The sequence below is a fragment of the Equus asinus genome, chromosome 15 (assembly GCF_041296235.1).
Source record: "Equus asinus isolate D_3611 breed Donkey chromosome 15, EquAss-T2T_v2, whole genome shotgun sequence".
NCBI classification, from domain to species: Eukaryota; Metazoa; Chordata; class Mammalia; order Perissodactyla; family Equidae; genus Equus; species Equus asinus.
In genome coordinates this window covers 31987894-32009768 of record NC_091804.1, presented here as the reverse complement: position 1 = coordinate 32009768, position 21875 = coordinate 31987894, and the positions used below count along the sequence as shown (strand labels likewise).

Here is a 21875-nt window from a genome sequence, read left to right as displayed (position 1 = left end):
CTTTTTTTTGGCCTCATTTTCTATCCCATCCTCTATTAACCCAGGCATTTACCTAACTGGATTCTTCCCAGAGCAAAGTACATTACAATGCTTCCATGTTTTGGTTATGCTTTTCTCCTTGTCTGGAATGCCCCTCTTCCTAGCCATCACCTCCCTTGTCAAGATCTTACCATCTTTCAATGGCTAGCTCAAACGCCCTTTCCACCATGAAATCTTTAAAAAAATGATTATAGTTCATTATAATAGAGCTGGATACAATTGAAAACTAGGGCTCCAAATCAGATGCTATCAACAAGTAACTACTAAATTAGATTCAACTACCAAAACACACAGCTCTAATTTATCTGAATGATATCCCACCAGGCTTTATAGTAATCATCACCATTATCATCATACTACCATCATCATGACCTCAATTATTTAGTATGTTACAGTTTCCAAAGAGCTTTAATCTTCATAATTGCACTGAATTCCCCCCAATAAACTTGAAAGCTTGACCAGGACAGTATTGCTATCGACACTTGACCAAAATGGAAAATGAGACCCAGAAGTTAAACAAGCTTGGATTAGGGCACACAGCTAGTAATATAGGACACACGGCTAGTAAGATAGAACCTGGCCTCTCGACATCTATTTTAGTCATCACACTGATTCCCAGATGAATGGTGGTGGTACTCAGGTTCCTCATTTCTTAACTACCCAACCTTCTCTACCTACCTACATTAACTGTCCATTTCCCCTAGACAGGTTGATAGAGGGATATGTAGATAAACGAAGGGCTTCAGTAAACAGTTCACAGAAAAAGGAGTAAACACATCATTTAAATTTAATTACTTACAGAAAAATTTCCCCTGAGAACCAGTTGTTTAATTCTAGTGCATTTTCCTAAAATCCCACATTCTATCAATTCTAATTCAGGTAGGATTTGGAACTGAAGGGAAACCAGAAACCAAAAGCATCCTTATTCTCCAATGTTCCTCACAGTGACTGTATAGATTAGCACTGCCAACACGGCTGGAAAAGCACTTCCCTCACTATTTCACAGCAGTGCTCTTCTGTCTTCTCTGGCTTTCCACAAATTTGTCACTCCAGCTTGAGTGCCAGGTTTAAAATTGGCAAGAATACACAGTCAAAAACTAGCAGGAGGAATCTTGTTTTTCACATGTGATAGTCCCTTATTTTCTAAAATCAGCCCCCCCCCCAACAATTGCTTTTAATAACGTTGTTTACATAAGAGGTCTAGCACTAAAGATAATACAGAAGTATCCGGTGAGATCCTACAAGCTCAATGATTCCTTAGCAGCACTAGTAAGAATATTCCCTTTGTTTCTTTTGAGAGGATTTACATATTTTTTAAAAGGACCTGAAGTTTTAAATATTAATGCTAATGGAAAGAAGCAGTATCAGAGATAAATAACAGAAGAAATTATTTTTAATTTGACTTCAGTATAAACTCTTGCTGTGATGTTACAGACAAAAGAGGAGATAGTCAGAGACGGGGTTTTCATAGGGTCAGAATTTAACGAGACTAATACTTCTCCCTCCAAAAACTTCAGGGATTTGGGGCTCAAAGAAAGAGACAATGCCTGAAATGATCTGGCATTTTAAAACCTGAGCTACCACAGGCATATGAGAAAAGAGGTGCTTGTACTTAAACACAGTTTAGCTACACAACTAACCTCCCTTAGGGAGGGAGTTTTTTGTTTGTTTTCTACTGGAAAGAATAATGTAATGAAAGGAAAACATAGTAGGACTCGGAAGCCCTAGTCTCTCCTCCTTGCTCTGTTACCACATTGCCATGTGACTTTGGGCACGGCACCTCAGACCTCTGTCCACACGAAGATGTAAGATGGAATGATCTTTAATACTCTCTCCCTTATTTTGCGCCTTGAGTGAGAACAATAAAGAAAACATTATGAATAAGATAGGATCCCCTGAGGGGTGGGTCTACATTCCATTCTGTCTCAGCAGAAAGGGTAGTTTCCCATTCTCTGACACTCCAAGTATGCATACATTTTACCATGCAAGAGAAAGGTGCCTCCTGGATTTGGGTCCTAAGTGTAGCCTAATGAGAAATGACTGATGTTAATATCTAGCAGAGAAGAAGGAACATAGAAATACATTAGTGTAAAACTTCTTTCCTTATAATAGATAGCCATGAAATTAGGCAGGATTGAGTAGCAAAGTGTTGGAGTAAAGTGAAGCATTTTGGAACAGAACATGCTAAATCTTAACTATTCTGGGCTTCAGAAGAGATTAAACAATCCTCAAGGTTTCCTTAATCTACTACAGAAGAAAAATGAAAAAGCCCAAAATTACTAGAAAGATCAGAAGTCACTTAAAAAGGAACATGGCATATAGGATTTTACTGGAATATAACCAATGCACTTGCTTTGCTGCAAAAAGGTACTACTGTGTCAAGAGAGGTCAAAACAGGAAATATATAAATAAAGTCTGCTTACTACACATCATCTGGTTAAACTGTCTTAAACTTACTCACATGTGAATTAGAGCTCCAGGGCTAGATTTAGTCATGGTAAACAGAAACTCAAGCCAGGTTTTTCCAATGCCTCTTGGCAACTAGGCTATTATTTTCTTAAGTATTTTGATTAGAAATGAAGAAAATATTAAAAGGCACAAAACTACATAGAACAAATTCCTGAATTTACCTATTCTAGAATCTTGGAAATGTATGCTTTTGATAGATGTACAAAATATCATGTCCTTACAGTTGTAGAGCAGTCCACAAAGAGCTTTTAAACTCCCATGGGCCCCTTCTGTGTTAATGAGGAAACTGAGGAAGGTTAGGTACCTAGTCAGGATCACATGAGACTTAAGTAGATGGACCAGGACAAGGCCTTCTCCTAGACTGATTAAGCTATTTGGACTTTTCAAGAAAAATGATACCAAAAGCATATCTTTTATTTTTAAAAAGGAGATTTTGGTAAAACAGGGCAGGGCCAAAGTTATGTTCCAAAGCCTTTTATGCCACTTCTACCTAATCTTTTTTCCCTACCACATTTGCAAATTATGGTTGGTGTAGTAAGACATGCCAAAGAAGAGATCAATTTTTAAAAGCTTATGTTTTAAATATTCTGTCTTTTTAAAGTTTTTTGGACAGATTTCTGGTAACAAAAATTTTCATTTCTTTTTATTTCTTCAAATGATTAAGTTCTTCATGGCCAAAGATTATTGCATATTTTTTTGGCACTTCACATCAACTAGCACATCACAAACTTGGCAAGGAGGATAAAAATACTTGTTTCAAGGGCCGGCCCTGTGGCTGAGTGGTTAAGTTTGCACACTCCGCTTCAGCAGCCCAGGGTTTTACCACTTTGAATCCTGGGCGCAGACGTGGCACCACTCATCAGGCCTTGCTGAGATGGTACCCCACACAGCACAACCAGAGGCACTCACAACTAGAATATACACCTAGGTACTGGGGGACTTTGGGGAGAAGAAGAAGAAAAAGAAAAAAGATTGGCAACAGATGTTAGCCTAGGTGCCAATCTTAAAAAACAAAAACAAAACAAAAACTTGTTTTGTTCATGGCAGCATTATTCACAACAGCAAAAAGGTGCAAACAACCCAAGCATCTATGAACAGATGAATGGATTTTTTAAAAGGTGATATAGACATACAATGGAATATTATTCAGCCATCAAAAGGAATGGAATTCTGATAGGCACACCATGAATGAACCTTGAAAACATTATGCTAAGGGAAATTAAGCCATACACAAAAAGGAGAAATATTTCATGATTCCACTTACATGTCTGACCAAGCAAATTCAGAGATAGAAAGTAGAAAAGAAGTTGCCAGGGGATGCGGCGAAGGGAGGGAAGGAAAAGTGGGTTTTAAGAAGGAGGGCTAGGCCAAGAATATGGCGTATCATGGCAAATGTTCCATGTGTAGTCTGCTGTGTGTAAAATTCTATAAAGCAAGTTGGTCGATGACGTTTAAGTCTTCTACATCCTTAATGATTTTCTGTTTATACTATCAGTTGAAAAAAAGATAGTAAAATCTGACTATAATTATGAATTGTCTGTTTCTCTTTGCAGTTCTATCAGTTTTTACTTAATATATTTTGAGGTTCTGATATTAGTATAGAAACATTTATAATGGTTATGTCCTCCTGATTAACTGGTCTCTTTTTAGCATTATGAAATGAACTTCTTTATCCCCGGCAATATTCTTTGCTCTAAAATCAACTCTGGTAGATATTAGTATGAGCTGGACAACTATAAATTGGAGAGGACGCATGTGAACTGAGACTGGATTCAACCACTGAGATTAAATTCACTAGAGTAATGACAAGGGAAACGAGATGATCAAGTGTTAAGAAATGAGTGAGTGGTGGGGAGAAAAGACCACAGAAGTGGTAGATGATTTGTGAAGAAACATCCTCATTAGAGAAAAACTCATCTGGTTATTTTAATAATTCATAAAGACCTATTCACAAAAAGAATTCATTAGGGGCCGGCCCCGTGGCTGAGTGGTTAGGTTCACGCGCTCCGCTTTGGCAGCCCAGGGTTTTGCAGGTTTGGATCCTGGGCATCACTCATCAGGTCATGTTGAGGCAGCATCCCACATGCTAGAACTAGAAGGACCCTCAACTAAAAAAATATACAACTATGTACTGGGGGGATTTGGGGAGAAAAAAATTCATTTGAAATTTTTTTTAATTTTAATGATTCATAAAAAGAACAAAGTTACAAAGCAATTCTCACTTTAACTTGTCTACAGACAATAAGCTAAGCTAATAAAGTAGTTCAAAGAGACTCTAGGCTGGAGGCACTTGTTCCAATAAACGATTGATCTTTACATTCCCTTCTAACAAAACCTGGGCCACTATGGGAATACCATATGGCTTTCTCACCAACCAACTGCCTTTATTCAGAATGGAAGCATAAGTCCTCATTTTCAATAAGTGGTCCTGTATCCAAAGATACTCTAAGTCTTTGGGCTTAACTACTTGCCTCCAACATCAAAAAATGGGGGCAAAACGGACAAGAAAACATTTTTCTGAGTCTTGGATCCCAGAGGGCAGCACTACTGAGTTTCATTTATATGGGTAGTCATTGGCTTTTGGAAGAGCTGAACCCCCCTGATAACCTGATGAAAGCTAGGAAGACTCTCTCCAGGAAAATTTCATATACCCAATCTTTTGCATACTATTTCACGGGCTCACAGATCATGGAAGCCCAAGTTAAGAATTTTTAACTTATACCTTTTAAAGTACAGAAAGAAGAAAAAAATACATCAAGTCTCCAATCCAGTCACCTTTTATCTAGGCAAGCAAAGTCTGGACACCTGATTAAATACTATCATGTATTATAATGAATCCATTGCTAACTTAACTAAAAATAATATTTTTAGGGGCTGGCCTTGTGGCATAGTAGTTGAGTTCAGTGCACTGTGCTTCAGCAGCCCAGGTTTACAGGTTTGGATCCCAGCCACAGACCTACATGACTCATCAGCCATGCTGTGGGGGCAACGCACATACAGAATGGAGGAGGACTGGCACAGATGTTAGCTCAGGACTAATCTTCCTCAAGCAAAAAAGAGAAAGATTGGCAACAGACGTTAGCTCAAGGTGAAACTTCCTCAGCAAAAAAAAAACATAACAGTATTTTTAATGAGGTTTATATTCAAAGAAAATTCACCATACTTGCTTTCTGCATCCTGATCTGAACAATGGCATTCCCAGTAAGGCCTGAATTATCAAGGCCATCCTCTTAGCAACTCTGGAGTCAAATACAGTCTCTGCTTACTTCACTATCCATGCTATTTACCTCTGGCTCAAGTTAAGGCCTATTCCAGGTGAGCCAAGCCACATCCAACCCACTGCTGAATGATGAGAGACTTGCTGGTTCAACCCTTACCTGTTGCTATGCTTGGACTTTTCTCGGTCCTTCTCCTTGTCCTTCTTGTGCTCTTTGTGCCGGTGTTCTCGATCTTTGTGTTTATCTTTGTGTTTATGAGAATCTGCAACCATAAGAGATGAGTCAGTTAAGAGAAGCCATGGGGCCAGCCCCGTGGCCGAGTAGTTAAGTTCGTGTAGTCCACTTTGGCGGCCCAGGGTTTCGCCAGTTTGGATCCTGGGAGTGGACCTAGCACCACTCATCAAGCCATGTTGAGGCAGCAGCATCCCAAATAGCAGAACCAAAGGGACCTACAACTAGGATATACAACTATGTGCTGGGGTGCTTTGGGGAGAAGAAGAAGGAAAAAAGGAGGAGTCATGAGCTATCTCCTGCCCATCTACCTTGACAAGCTGGTCAAGAAGCACAATGAGAGGATTCAAATGGCATGGTGGTCATAATAGCACATTCCACGGGAAGGAATGATTTCACAAAAGTAGCCCAGAAAAGGCATCCCATTACCCTGCCTCTAAAATAAGATGTGTGTTACAAACATGCAGGAGGAGGGCAGCCAATTCTACTGTAAACGGAAGGGAGAGTTTGGCATTCTTTTCCCTAGATCTGGTAATATTAAGACTAAGCCACAAAAGACACCAAGGGATAAATCTTGAACACTGACTCTCAAAATCAGAGGATTATCTATGTAACTTCTGGGAAATCTCAAGAGATATCTGTTTTTAAATCAACTTTAATGAAATATAATTTCTATACAGTAAAACAGACACATTTTGAAGACACAGGGTGATAAGTCTAAACAAACATACGCATAAGTGTAACCTCCACCACAATCAAAATTTAGAACAAATCCATCACCCAAGAAAGTTTCCCTTGTGCTCATTCCCAATCCCCATCTTCTGCCTTTAGCTCGAAGCAATCACTGATCTGCCAGCACTATGGATTAGATTTGTCTCGATTTCTACAGTTTCATATAAATGTGATCATATAGGATTTACTCTTTTGTGCCTGACTTGTTTCACTCAGCATAATATTTCTGACATTCGTCCATGTTGCTGGATGTATCAGAAGTTGGTTAGATTTTATTGCTGAATGATATTTCGCTCTATGGATATACTGCAGTTTATTTATCCATTCACTTATTGAGGGACATGTGAGTTGTTTCCAGGCAGTAGTTATTATGAATGAATCTGCTATGAACATTCACATACAAGTCTTTGTATAGACATGTTTTCATTTCTCCTGGGTACACAATTAGTAGTAAAATTACTGGGTCATATGGTAAGTATATGTTCAATTATATAGGAAACTGCCAAACTATATTCCAGAGTGGCTGCACCATTATACATTCCCACTGACAATGCATTAGAGTTCCAAACACCACAAATTTTCACCAACACCTAGTTATTATCAGTCTTTAATTTTAGCTATTCTAGCAAGTGTATAGTAGTAATTACACTGTGGTTTTAAGCCAGTTTCCTGATTAAATGAGGAGCGTCTTTTCATGTGCTTACTGGCCATTCATATATATCTTCTTTGGTTAAGTATCTCTCCAAATCGTTCCCATTTTAAAAATATTTGTCTGTCTTCTTCTTGAGTTAAAAGCTCTTAATGCATTCTGGATTAAAATTTTTTGTTAGATCTATATATATATTACAAATTTTTGTTTCTAGGAGTTTTACAGAGGTAAGAGACAGGATACATTTTTAAATCTATAAAGATGCCCAGTTTTTTCTAGCATCATTTTTTTAAAAGACGGCCCTTTCCCCACTGAATTGTCTTGGCCTCTTCACTGAAAATGAAGTGACCATATAATTGTAGGTCTATTTCTGGACTCGACTCTAACCTTACACGAACACACACTATCTTGACTACTACAGCTTCACAGTAAGTTCTTTTTTCACAGTAAATTTTGAAATCAGGTAATAAAAGTACTTTAGATTTGTTCTTTTCCAAAATGATTTTGGCTATTCAATGTCTTCTGCATTTCCATATAAGTTTTAGATTCGGTTTGTCAATTTCTTAAAAAAAAAAAAAAGCCAGCTAGGAGTTCGTGTTCACAGGACAATTTGGAGACAAGTGACATCAAAATATTACTGTATCTTTTGACCCATGAACATGGTACCTCTCTACACTTATTTAGGTTAGTGACTCTCAAATTTTAGTGTGCATCAGAATTAACCCAAGAGCCTATTAAATATGCAGTGCTCTGGGGTCAGGTCACCCCAATGTTGAATACGAATCAACTGTAAGTCTACGTATCCAATACACATGTTGTGGCATTAAAATACGTACAACAGATTCTTTGATACTTCTCCTTTCAAGAGGTGTGGCCTAATTTCCTTTACCTTGAATACTGGCTGAACTCAGTGACTCACTCCTAAAAGACAGGATACAATAGAAATGTCAGTATACAACTTCTAATACCAGGCCATAAAAGCACTGGATCTTTCTCCTTGCTCTAGGGGAAGCCAGCTGCCATATTGTTAGGATACTCAGGCAGGCCCATGTGGTGAGGAACTGAAACTTCCTGACAACAGCCAGGTGAGTGAACCATCCTGGAAGTAGGTCCTCCAGTCTCAGTTAAGCCTTGTAATGACTGCACTCTCATGACAGACCCTGAGCCAAAACCACCCAGCTATGCTGGTCCTGGATTCTTGGTTCACAGAAACTATGTGAGAAAACAAACGTTTGTTGTTTTAGGCAGATAAATTTTGAGATTACATGTTTTGCAGCAATAGATAACTAATAATAATGTACAGGCAGTGTGTGTGTTCATCAATTCCTAGCTAACAGCAAAAGAAGCCACATTTGGCATAATTCATTAAACAACTATTTTGTGCCAGGCCCAAGGGAAACAGAAATTTGCGTGACCATACCCCTAGTTATAAGAAATTCTCACCCTACAGAGATGGGAAGAATAAAATCATACAGTAACAGAAGCAGGACTGTGAACCCAATCTTCCATGCAGCATACAGAACCCTACAACTTCTAAAATTCTCAAGTCTAAATTTTTAAATGCTGAGTCAATCAGATACACAAAGTTGGTTGCCTCTGTTTACCTGACAGTAACAAACACTCCCATTACTTCTGCCCCAAACTAAGCACTTATTGGTTAAAACCATAATAATGACAAAACATTACACCAGCACTATAACCTGGAATGAAGTCTGTGTTGTTTGATTTTGTCTATAGGTCAGATTTAACAAACAAGAAACAAAACAATGGGATCTGCTATTATGGCTCAGAGATATGGCAGGGACATAATATTTTTTTTAATTACTTTGTATAATTCAACACATAAACACATAAACAAACATATACAAAAAAGACTAGAAAGACAGATACCAAAATGTCGAAAAGCAGTTATCTTTGGGTGGTAAATTTACGAGCAACTTGAGTTTTTGTGTGTATATTTCACCGTGTTTTCCAACTTTCTCCCATGATGAATCACTTTCATAATAAAAAATAAAAGTTATTTTTAGGGGCAGGCCCAGTGGCGCAGCGGTTAAGTTCGCACCTTCCACTTCTCAGCGGCCCGGGGTTTGCCGGTTTGGATCCCAGGTGCAGACATGGCACTGCATGGCACACCATGCTGTGGTAGGCGTCCAACCTATAGAGTAGAGGAAGATGGGCACGGATGTTGGCTCAGGGCCAGCCTTCCTCAGAAGAAAGAGAAGGATTGGCAGTAGTTAGCTCAGGGCTAACCTTCCTCAAAACAAAAACTATTAAAAAAAATAAAAGTTATTTTTAAAAATTATCAAGCTTTTGGGGCCAGCCCCGTGGCTGAGTGGTTAAGTTTGTGCACTCTGCTGCGGCAGCCCAGGGTTTCACTGGTTCGAATCCTGGGTGCAGACATGGCACTGCTCATCAGGCCATGCTGAGGCAGCATCCCACATGCCACAACTAGGAGGACCCACAACTAAAAATATACAACTATGTACCAGGGGGCTTTGGGGGAAAAAATAAAATCTTTAAAAAAAAAAATTACCAAGCTTTAAAAATGTATTTTGACAAGTACTGGTGTACACTAGGAAAAAGAAGTTTAATTCACTAAAAAGCACTAAAATTTAAAGAAAAAGGAAAGTAAGTAAAAGATAAATTGAAAGTAATTCCAGGTAGCTTTCAGATAATTAGTCTACCAATAACGTTATCTTCTTAAATGCACAGAACTTCAAAATTTATTTTAAAGCCAGGTCCCCAAGTCTTCTAAAGTGATTGCTAATCTAAGAACACAAAACTAAAATGTCTGGTAAGAAACTTTAAGGCTGTAGCTGAATAATTCCACTGATACAAATATGACCTCAGTCAAATATCTGAACTGTAAGTGTCCCTAATTTAAAAAGAAGTTACTACATATCTGCTAAATGCTCCAACCGTGCTATGTGTGCTGTGACAGGAACCCAAAGGTAAAATAAATGACCACTTCTTCAAATATCTGAAGGGCTATAATACAGCTCCACACGGCAGACTGGGACTTCTGCGGAGAAACAACAGGGAGGCAAAATAGAATGAGATGCTTCCTAAACACCAAAAATGTGTACACAAACTAAATTACAAACGGACAAGGAAACTGTAGAGATAACTGCACTAGGTAAACTGACAGATGAACAACCTCTAAAAATGCATATGTAAATACTTCCAGGTGAATGATGTCTGGAATTTGCTTTAAAATAGCCTCAGGCAAGAAGAACTGGGGGATTTGGGAATAGATAACACAAGACTGGCAAGAGGTTGTCATTACTGCTACTGCTGTATATGCTTGACATTTTTCAGAATAAAAAGTTAAACACTATCGTTAAATACTATCTTTAAGCTTCTTCTCTTCCAACCCCTTATTTTTCTTATTATATAAGGGTACAGCGAGGAGAAGACGAGCCTAGTCCAAGAGAGGATTTGTGTTAAGGAGCATTAAGTAAAAAGTTTGATAGATAAAACTAACCCAAGAGTCAGGGTGTCCTACTCTAAGGATGACAAGGAGCCACTTCAAGCAGAAAAAGGAACAAAATAGAAGCCATACTTAAGGAAGATTAATTGAAGGGCAGTGTGGGTAGAAAGGTAAAAGCAAAACAACCAGCTAGTGGTTTTTGAAGGAGTCAAGGAAAAAAGCGATAGCAAAGAGGCTGAGAAGGAAGGAAAAAATCTATAAGCATGTTGAGAAAAATGCAAGTAGAACCCAGTTCCAGGAACTCATTCACTATGTGTGATAAATAAACGCAGAGGAAGAGTCAAAGACTCAAAGACTTTGGGTCCAGCTGAGTAGGAGAACAAGGTGCCTTCAAAGACACAGGAAAGCTGTGCAGAACAAAGATGGGGAGAAGGAAAAAGACTGGTGAAATGCTGCAAGTAACTGAAGTCACATCATAGGTATGGTAATATATTAAGGTAACAGTGGGACATCTGACTGAAGATGTTGATCAGAAGAGAAGACAATAAGTAAAAAACCGAAGCCAATAAGGGCATACTGATGTATATCCCTCACAGTGAAAATATTTGTAGACAGTATACTAATGGCTTTGAAGATCACTTTTAGTACATTCCCTTTTCCCCTTAACTGGACTTAATCTAAGAATAGATATTATTAAAATTGTCTTGGAGAAAAGATCTTGCCACTTGAAGCATCTGTTAAATGCAAAAAGAACTGTATTGAACTTGACAGATTAGAAATGAAAGATGCAAACCACTTATATTAAATCATCAGAAAACCTCATTCACTGTGAATTCAGGTCACCGAATAACCTCCTGATAACAACTGTTTCAAATCCTAGCATTCAAAATTTCAAGATGAAGACATAGGAGGAAGATCCCTGAACTAAGGCAGCCTTGACAAGACAGAAGACAAGCAACAGTTAATTCCTTTCGCTCTAACTTAACTGGAGTTACTGATCAGCATAGATAAGTAAATGAATAGATAAAGAGAACAGGAATCAACAACTTTTGTTATTGTCATCTAAGGTGTTCCCTGAGGTTAACAAAGATTTTAAGTAAAGAGACTTCTAAATGACAAGAGGAAAAGTATCTGTGTCTTCTCCCGATTGCAGGCATAGTTGCTGGCTAGCATTACACAAGGACTTGATGGTTAATGTACAAAACAAAAGGAAACCTTTTACTACTGGATTCAGAATTATATTCTGAGGGCTACTTCAGTTTATAACCATTTTAAATATATTCTTAAATCCAAAGTACCCTGCTAAAGACTCATCAGATATGGACTCTGCCCTCAAGGAGTTGACAATCCAAGTAAGGTAATTAAGATATGAATGCAAACAGCCATGGCCTAAGGCGTGCAAAAGAAAAAGGGCACTAATATAGGTGCCAGAACCATGGTAGAGTACTTACAAACATTGTCTCATTCCATTTTCTTACTATTCTTATAAAGAAACATTATCCCCATTTCACAAAAGGTAATAGTAATAGCGACCCCTTACTAAGTATATACTCTACACAAGGTAGTATACTTTACCTATCACCTCTAGTTTTCACAGCTCTGGGTGGTACTGATTTCATCAAATCTAAGACACATTTTTGCCTCTTAACATCTCTGAAAAGGTGCAAGTAGTTCCTATAATCCCCATGACCGGGGAATTTGGCAATATCCAACGAAACTAACTTACACACTCTCGTTTGACCCAGCAATCTATATCTAGGAGTTTAGCCTCAAGATACAGTTCCAAGGCAGAAAATGTATGCTGCTCTATGTATACACAAAGGCAGATGAAATTAAGTCAGCAGAGAAAAAAATCTCCAAATTTTAGACTTGCTGAAATGAATTAAAATTCCTTTCCTAGCCTCAAAATCTCAAACATCAAATAATTAACACTAAAGTAACAGTGTTTTAGTTGCATCACGATGCTCCTATATTTAAAAACAATGCAAATCATTTTTTTTCTTTTTTCTTTTTTGAGGAAGATTTGCCCTGAGCTAACTGCTGCTGCTAATCCTCCTCTTTTTGCTGAGGAAGACTGGCCCTGAGCTAACATCCATGCCCATCTTCCTCTACTTTATACACAGGACGCCTACCACAGCATGGCTAGCCAAGCAGTGCCATGTCCGCACCTGGGATCCAAACCGGCAAAGCCTGGGCCACTGAAGCAGAATGTGTAAACTTAACCGCTGCGCCACTGGGCCGGCCCCAACAACGCAAACTTTTTATAAAGCTAATAGACATTTTCCCAAATGTCTACACATGAAACACGTGGGTGTCATTACCTCCATCTCTTACACGATGGCAGAATTTTCTACTTTTCTGCTTTGCTGCTATTTCTCAGTAAGGCAGGAGGATTACTTAATTTATGAGCATCTGGAAAAAAGTCTTAAGAGTAAAGATACTGAATCTGGGTTAACTGCCTCCTTTGTTTCCAAATAAAAGTAATATAATGAGGGAAAACAGCCTGATTCCACCAGGGAACAAGAAGAGATAGAGTCTGGATCCACGAGGGCAATGAGGAGTCAACAAAGGCTTACTGGAGGAGGCAGTGTTTGAGCTAGTAAGTCTTACTAAAGGCTAAGAGGGAGTAAGCAAAGTAGGAGGAGGAGAAAGGGCATTCTTAGCAGATGAGCCACGAAAGTGAAAATATCTGTTATCATTATTATTGCTGAAAAACTCATCTTCATGATTGAGCAAAATTAAGTGAGATATACTTCTTCCAGGTTGGAAATGGTAGATTTGATTCTTGTCAGGAGCATATTAAAAATAAAATTCCCGAGTTATACTTAATTTGCCTTTCTAAAGCCGTGTCCCAAAAGCAGTTTCTTTAAAAAAGGATATAAATACACTCCTTGTAGCTTTAGAGTCCTAATCCTCTGCTTAAATAAAAGAGAAACAAAACACCTAGGAATGAGAAACTTCAGTATCAAATATGTCCTGCAAAACTTGACCCAACTGTTATAAAGTTCCTGAAAGCTGGCCTGATCCCAGGATGACAACGAAGCTGCAGGTGTGGAAACTAGGGAACTAGGTCCACAGTCAGCCCCAAGCAGCCAAATCAGTGCCAAACCAAGGCATAAGATGAAGAGTTCACTCCCCTAGGGAAACCAGACACATACACAAATTATATGAAAAAGGAAATCAAGCCTATAAAGTACTTCGTTAACTATGTTCAAGAATGATCTGGTTAGCACAAAAGATCATAGCTAAACCTTAATGCCAAAGAGAGACATCACAGAGTAGCACAGAAGGCTGGAAGAGACGTCTGAAGGAAGCTAGAGGAAGTAGACTCGTTCAACAGAGTGAAAAAGATCCGATTCAAATCCTTGTTCTAGCACTTACTCTATGACCGACCTTGGGTAAAAGTCACTTAACTACTGGGTCTATATGAAGGCAGCATAGGTCAGTGATTAAGAGCTTCAGATCTCTGTACATCACTGACTTGCTATCTGTGACCTTGGTAAACTCACCTCTCCTACAGAGAAAGAAACTGGGGCTCAGAAAATTTAAGAGAGCTTAAAGAATTTTATTTCAAAAGTCAATCAATTGTTTGTATATGGTTGTAAGAGAATTCCTGGCTAACCTCCACAAAATTATAAACATGTTGACAACTGTTAATAAGGTACAATTATTACTGAACCCTTTTCATGATTAATTTACATAGAACTGTATTCAGCCTACACAATGATTCCAAATAACTTGGGGTTCAGGTTCCATACAGGCATTTAAGGAAAAACCACGCCCAGTCACCTTGCCCAAGCAGCCAACGATGGATAAAAGGCTGTCTGATTTTCTCTCCTGTACATAGATCCAGGAAAGAAAAGCACTTATGAAGAAAGAAGTAAACAGTTGGCCTGCTCTAACAATCCTATACTCAGAAGCCTAAAAAACCTACCGATTTTAAGCAATGCACTGTTAATACCAGTTAACATCCCCCAAGTAGAAACACATTTCCATTAGTTTAGCTGCAATCAGTAGGTGGCTAACAGTGCTGCCAAGCTTATTCCACCCAGGGTCTCTAACGCAATCACAATGCAACCCAAGCATAACCATTTACACTTTCTTAAGAGAGAAAGAAAAGGCTGAAGAATCAGCAGATTACTGATCATTTTATCAACTATTCCATGATCTTAAAAGCATTTTGCCACTCTACCATTCTTCCAAACTATTAGGGTAATCACAACGGGGAGGAGAGGCGAGTCCTTTGCTCTCTTATAAACAAAGGCAGAGACTTCTCTGGTATAAAGAAGGGCTCTTTGCCATGTTTTGAGCCAGACATCTTTACACTGACTTTTGACAAGTTTTGAGACTTAAAGCAGCTATACAGTATGATGGGCTCCTCCTTCAAATACATCATCAAGTCAAGTGTGTGGAGAAAGGGGGTGGGAAATAGTTATTCAACAAAAGCTGTCTTCCCCAAAGAGGAACCCACAATACAACTTTGTCAAAGATAATCTCTGCTCATCTCCCACACACAAATATACAACCAGTGCATTAGGAAAGTGGGCATTAAAAACATTTGGGTGAAAACACTGGCTGATGAAATTAATTTTCTAAGGAAGATATTTATTACCTGCTCATTTGTTAAATCACTTCTACTGGGATAAATCCTCGCATCTTCTCCTTCCTCCCTAACCTTCAAACCCATGGATACCACCACATCCCCAGAAGCTAGAGTTTAAACAAAATCAACATTTCTACTTAATACTCTACACCCAGTAAGTTCTAACACTTTAAAAGAAGACTGGTTTTGTCTAGGACAGATAACAAGCTGGTTTCAGTGATAAAGACTGGCATCCAGGATGTGGTCCATATCAGGGGTGTATGAATCTCCCTGGGAACTTAATGCCAAACTAAAAGCAGTCAGGAAGCCTGAAAGGCCATGACTGGAAGGGGGATGGGTTGAGGTGTGAAGGAACTCTACCCACGCCTCTCCCCCAACACAGCTGTCTCAATTCAGGCTTCACCAATGTCAGTCCGGTTTCAATCCAAGAAACCCTGTCAGTGATCCATCTTAACGTAGCTGATTTTAATTTGTAGCCCATAGAAGAGTCCTTATCACTATTTTACAGCGATTCTCAATGGGAACATTTCCAAAATTCCAGAGCACAGTTAAAAAGCAAGCAGGACAGAGGGTGTTCTGGCTAAAAGCTCAAAGAGCTCCAGAATTTAAAAGGAAAATGTTGGGAGGATTCAGCTCTAAAGAAAATCCTTAAAAACTCAAGAATGAGAGAAGCAACTAGTGACATTACCAATTTTTAAAGTCCAAATTATCATTTGTTCTCCTCAGATGCGTACTATATATAAACAAGACCTTTTGTCATGGACAGACTTGTTCATTATTGAAACTAATGGGGTTCCCCCCTTGGGGGCCTAATACTCTCAGGCTAATAAAACAAAAAACAACTCCAGCTGAGAAGGCAGATGAAAGTATAAATATTTCTTCATCTCTCCTTACGGAAGATTGGGTTCACAATATTTATTTATTCAAATATTTTCCGAGTGCCAACTCTATGTCAGGCATTGTTCTAGGTGTAGGAATACAGCAGGAAACATTACCAAGTCTCTGTCCTCCTTAAATTCCACAATAAGCATACTACCTGCCCCAGGTCTTCCCAACAGCAAGTAACTCTGAAAAGGGAGGGGGAACAAAAGGGTCTCCATAAATGCCCAAGTGTCCCTGGACTTGGTCCCATGAAGTTCCAGAATCAGACTAATGCTGCAGTTAGAAAAGCCCTTCCTAAGAAGTTAGGTCAAAAAAGGGGTCAAATTTAATCAAATAAAAGTTGCCAATTATTTTGCAAAGTGCTTAAGTCTTTCTCCTCAATATTCAATACTTGGTAAAATTTCATCATCAGAAACTTAGAAGTACAATGCATTAAAAGACAGAGTTGCTCAAAGATAGAAGCCTAGCATTTTCAATTATGTTTTTATCAGCTCTGCAACACAACTTCAAATTTCTAAAACCTGCCACATTTTCCAAAGTGTCTACATGTTCAGAAGAAATGCCTTAAAATTAACTTAAAAACATCTAAGAGAACTTTCCTTAGTTCTTAAACATCAACAACTCTGAGATTAGCAGCCAGATATCCTGGAAAAGACACAACATGAAGTAGCCAATTGGTTTGCTTTAGGCTTCAATCCCACACAAAAAAGGGTTAAATGGTCAGAGGATGTTTTCTCTTCCAGTCCACTTCCGCATTTAAATTTCCTTGACTACTTTTATTTTTTTACAACACTACAATTACCTTAATCTGTCTTTTCAGCCCCTTCCTGCCTATGCACCCTATTTTAACTTATTTTACAACCTTCTCTCCCATCCTACTCCTTCCTTTATGCTCCTTAAATTCAAGTTCATCATTCCCAGGGACCAATTAATTACATTAAAAAATAAAAAACAAAAAAAGAATTCAGATTTAAGGGATGGGACCACAAAACTGTCTTCAAAAAAGTATACGTTATCTAGTTAACTATAAGAAGGTCTTCTGAGGGGCCAACCCAGTGGCACAGCGGTTAAGTGTACACGTTCCACTTCGGCAGCCTGGGGTTGGCCGGTTCAAATCCTGGGTGCGGACATGGCACCACTTGGCACACCATGCTGTGGTAGGCGTCCCACATATAAAGTAGAGGAAGATGGGCACGGATGTTAGCTCAAGGCCAGTCTTCCTCAGCAAAAAGAGGAGGATTGGCAGCAGTTAGCTCAGGGCTAATCTTCCTCAAAAAAAATAAAAAATAAAATAAAATAAAAAAGAACGTCTTCTGAGCTGGCATTTCTAGAAACAACTAGTAGCCAGAACAGGCTGCTCACTGTTACATTATTATGCCGGGAACTAAATAACATTTTAAAAGTCAATTCCACGTTCTAACGGTAAGACAACCTCAGAGCAACTCCAAGTCTTTTATGCCACATCCTGATGGGGTCCTAGGTAATTTACTTCTCTGCTCTGTTCTCAGTTTTCTAATCTGTAAAGTAACCTCTACTGACCCCTTACACTTCCAGTCACAAGAATGTTATAACCTTTAAAAACTTTTTTAGTTCAAATGGATTAAGGTAAAAAGAAAAATTTTAAATGCGGGAGTGCAGTGGTTCTCAAACTTTACTGTATATGAGACCTGGGACTTAGATCATCCCCAGATATGTGTATTGTAACACAAGCTCTCCAGGTGACTATAATCTATGTTGTCCAGAATCATATCTTGAAATTACTCACCTTGTTGTTTCTTGGCCCTTTGAACAATAATTAATACCAAATACCAGCCACCTGCAATAATGGACATGCTACTGATTTTATTTTCAGTTTCTATTTCAACTGGGTCTCTCTGTTCCTTTAAAAGGCAGGCACAAGGTGCTGAGTCAGCCCCTGGGGATTTTTTTTTTTTTTTTTAATTTACAGCTGAGAATATTGAATCTCTACAATTGAGGAGGAAAGAGGCTGTTTTCACTTGCTACTCCCCCAGCTCCTATGTGAAAGGAAGAAGGAAAAGCTACATAAGGAGTGACACAGTTACCCAACTTATAAAGAGTAGGGTAGTCAGGCTCTTTAGAATAGAAATTTTCTTTGTTGTTTGGACATCAGCTGGCACAGCCATGCTTAGAGAGAAACAGGCAACTTGAGTCCTGCCAGTGGGACTCAGTTGGGAAAATGAATGACTAGAAAAGAGATGGATTAGATTTAATAAAGCTGCAAGCTCACACAGTACACTTTTGACAGTGGGCTTATACAGATTCCTTTGGGGTCTAGACGCTACCAAGTAACATGAAAAGAGTTTCTGTGATACACACAAGCGCCACTCAGTCAGGTAAGCAACTGGCACTGCTCACCAATCCAGGGGTCAGAGAAATTTCTCTGTAAAGGAACAGGTAGTAAATAGTTTAGGCTTTGTGGCCCATTCAATCTGTGTTACAGGTACTCAACTCTGCCAGTGTAGCATAAAAGCAGCCATAAATTATACATAAATGAATGAGCATGGCTGCATTCCAATGAAATTTTATTTACGGACACTGGAATTTTAATTTCATATAATTTTCCTGTGTCATGAAATGACACTCTCTTGTTTAAAATTGAGGCATAATTGACATATAACATTATATTAGTTTCAGGTGTATTTAATAATATTCTCTTTTTGATTTTTTCCCCAACCAGTAAAAAACATAAAAACCATTCTTAGTTCATGGGCCATACAAAAGAAGGCATAGTTTGCAGAACCCTGCACTAATTAATAGCGACCAGAAACTACCCCAATGCCCCCTGCAGAGAGAGATGCCCTTCTTAAACTCAGCGTGTAAGTGAAGAACACCCTTCCTGCTGTACCTATGATTCCCTTCCTCTCTAACTCCTCAGCTTTCTCCTAAACGACACCCATGCTAAGCCTGGCTCTCACCTCTCTCCTTCCTTCAAACAGCCCATGAATAGCATTAAGCAACTTGATTTAAAAGTGGTTAAAACTCACTCCGGCTCTGCAAAACTAGACAAAGTCAGTCACATGAATGAGAACTGTGAAGGGGAGGCCAATGCTGAGCCCACTGCTAATTCTGCTTCTTAAGCAGCAAGCTGGTTAAATTTGTTATTTATCCCCCTTGAAGTAGGAACAACATCGTACTTGTTCACATAGTGCTAACCACCTTCAATGAAATTCCTCAATAAATAAGCAGACTTCAGAGATCCTTCTAAAACAAGGGCGGGGCCTGGGGGGGGGGTTCCAGTTAATCCCTGGTTAACAAAAAGATCTTTTTTCTTGAGTACTCAGATAAACACAAGTTTTACTGATTTCTGGAATAACTGGCTCCAAGCACAAGCTGAACTGCTAAGAAATAAATTATCCAGGCATCTTTGCTGCACAGGCAGGCAAGCTTTCCTTAACAGCAAAAGGATTACACATTAGTTTGAAGTGCAACAGAGCCTATTAGTCAATGATATTAGTCTGGTAAAGATCCACTGTAAATGAGAAATCAGAGTCCTTAGTCTGATACTACATGAGTAGCTCTAGTAGCTCGAGGCAATCGAGTCATCAAGGCTCCCCTTTACCTTATTTTACATTTAAGAACTTTACCTTGTCACATTTAAGAATCAGGTTGTGGAATCAGATAGGCCTGGATTAGCCTCCCAGCTCTGTGGCTTACTCACAAACTGCAAGCCTTGAGCCTCAGTTTCTTCAAAAGTGGAGATAGTAAATATTCAAATATAAGTTATTTACTTCATCCCTATTCCATTTCCTCTTCCCAATGCAAAAATAACATCATAATTTGAGGCTAAAGCTGGAGGACACTGGACCTGATCTGTCCCTGGTCTTGAAGCAATTTACTCAAGTTGTTCTCTGAGACCTCACTCTAGGTCAGTGTTCCTCATAGTGGCCAAGGCTACAAAATCCCATTTTGTTCCATCAGACTAACACTGTCTAGTTAACTGTGGGCTAGATTACTTATAAGTAAGATGCAGTCTACATTCACTATGAGCATGCAAATGAGTGGAAGACCCTAGATGGGGTGTAGAAGCTGGCTTAGTTAACCTCTTGGGCACTGTTTGCTTGCCTACAATCTCAGATTCTCTACCACTTATAGTCACACATTCACTTATTACTGACTACAATTTAACAAATATAAATTAACTTGCTATTAGCAACATGCTAAAAACTTGCAATTTCAAATGAAGTTGTAGGCTGATACCAACCATTTTTTTAAAGGATGATGTTCAATAAAGGTGTAAATAAAGATAAGTTAACCTGCTTTGTCGATTACAAAATAGACATGACCTACCCTCATAGGGTTGCTGAGAGAAAATGAAAATTTATTCAAAGGACCTTAAATGTTCATCTTTGTGTGGCACTGAAGGGGTCAAGTAAAATGGAGACCTGTCCGAACTTCCAACAGCGTTGGTAAATACAACTTTACCTACCAGTCATAAGATTTCTTAGCAGGTCACTCAGAATAAGGCAATGTAGACATACAGAAGGAAGACTGTTATTCAAACTCATAACACACCAAATTCAAACCTGTTTTGGATTTTTAAGTTCCAAGAGCTCCAACCACCCATAATCCAAGCAAAATCTAAACCTGAATCTCTTTACTCTTATCTAAATTTTATCCAGAGCTGTGCTGTCCAATATAGCAGCCACTAAGTACATGGTAGCTATTTTAAATTCAAGTAAAATAGGGGCCAGCCCAGTGGCACAGTGGTTAAGTTCACACGTTCTGCTTCAGCAGCCCAGGGTTCACCAGTCCGGATCCCGAAGTATGAAAAACAAATCCATTTTACTAACTCATCTTTGTTCTCTAAATACAAGGCAAAGTTGGAACATTTTACTCCTGCCTTTGAAAGTAATTAACCAGTACAAGACCCTTAAGGTGGGTATTTGCATTTCATATACTCCTCTGCAGTGAGTCACATTTTCACAAGGACATCCCTGCACTGAAAATGCTTCTCCTTTCCCGGGAGGCAGAACTTAAAAGAGAAAAAAGGACTTGTCTAACCTGAAAATGTACCTTCTCAGGCCAGCTCAATTAGGACAGGCCCATTCCTGCAGGCTTGTCCTCTTTTGCTACTATTAAGTGAGCCCTTAATGTCTGAGAAGTAGTGAAAGTGACTACAAACCTCCTGCCTGTGCTACTCAGGAATCCACAGCTCTGTCTAAGCTGCCTTTGTTTCCACGGGGCATGGGACTCAAAATGCCCTCAAGTCCACACCTCATGTGGCGATAAAGGTGTCGTCAAGTTGCTAATGCGTTGCTTCATGCATCCTATTACTAACTCAACCAAGGAGCCCTCTTTATCTAGAGTATCACTATTGACTGTCCTTGAAATGCACGGGCTCACTCTCTAGGCGACTAGCTATGGAATGAGTAAGCCTGAACACATTTATGTTCTTTAGAAGCCTTTCTGTAATCATGTAACTGGCTCCTTTTTATGTTCCAGAGGACCTTCATCCCATTATGAATTACTCCAATTTCATAACTATAAGGAAGTACAAGTATCAAGGCCCAGCCACGGGACTTGTAAAAAACAAGGAACACTGCTTAAGAGGCTGAATTACTACAATACTAGTTCTAGACTTCATATGAATGTCAGGATTAA

General features: G+C 38.9%; 1 protein-coding gene across 1 annotated transcript in view; it reads right to left on the bottom strand.

Annotated features, from left to right (window-relative positions):
- The window catches only part of TOP1 (DNA topoisomerase I), an 85399-nt gene that overhangs the window by 50081 nt on the left and 13443 nt on the right, over positions 1-21875 (bottom strand). The window contains exon 3 of the mRNA XM_014845952.3: positions 5886-5988. Coding sequence (XP_014701438.3) covers positions 5886-5988 — 103 coding nt within the window. The remainder of the gene's footprint in view (positions 1-5885; positions 5989-21875) is intronic.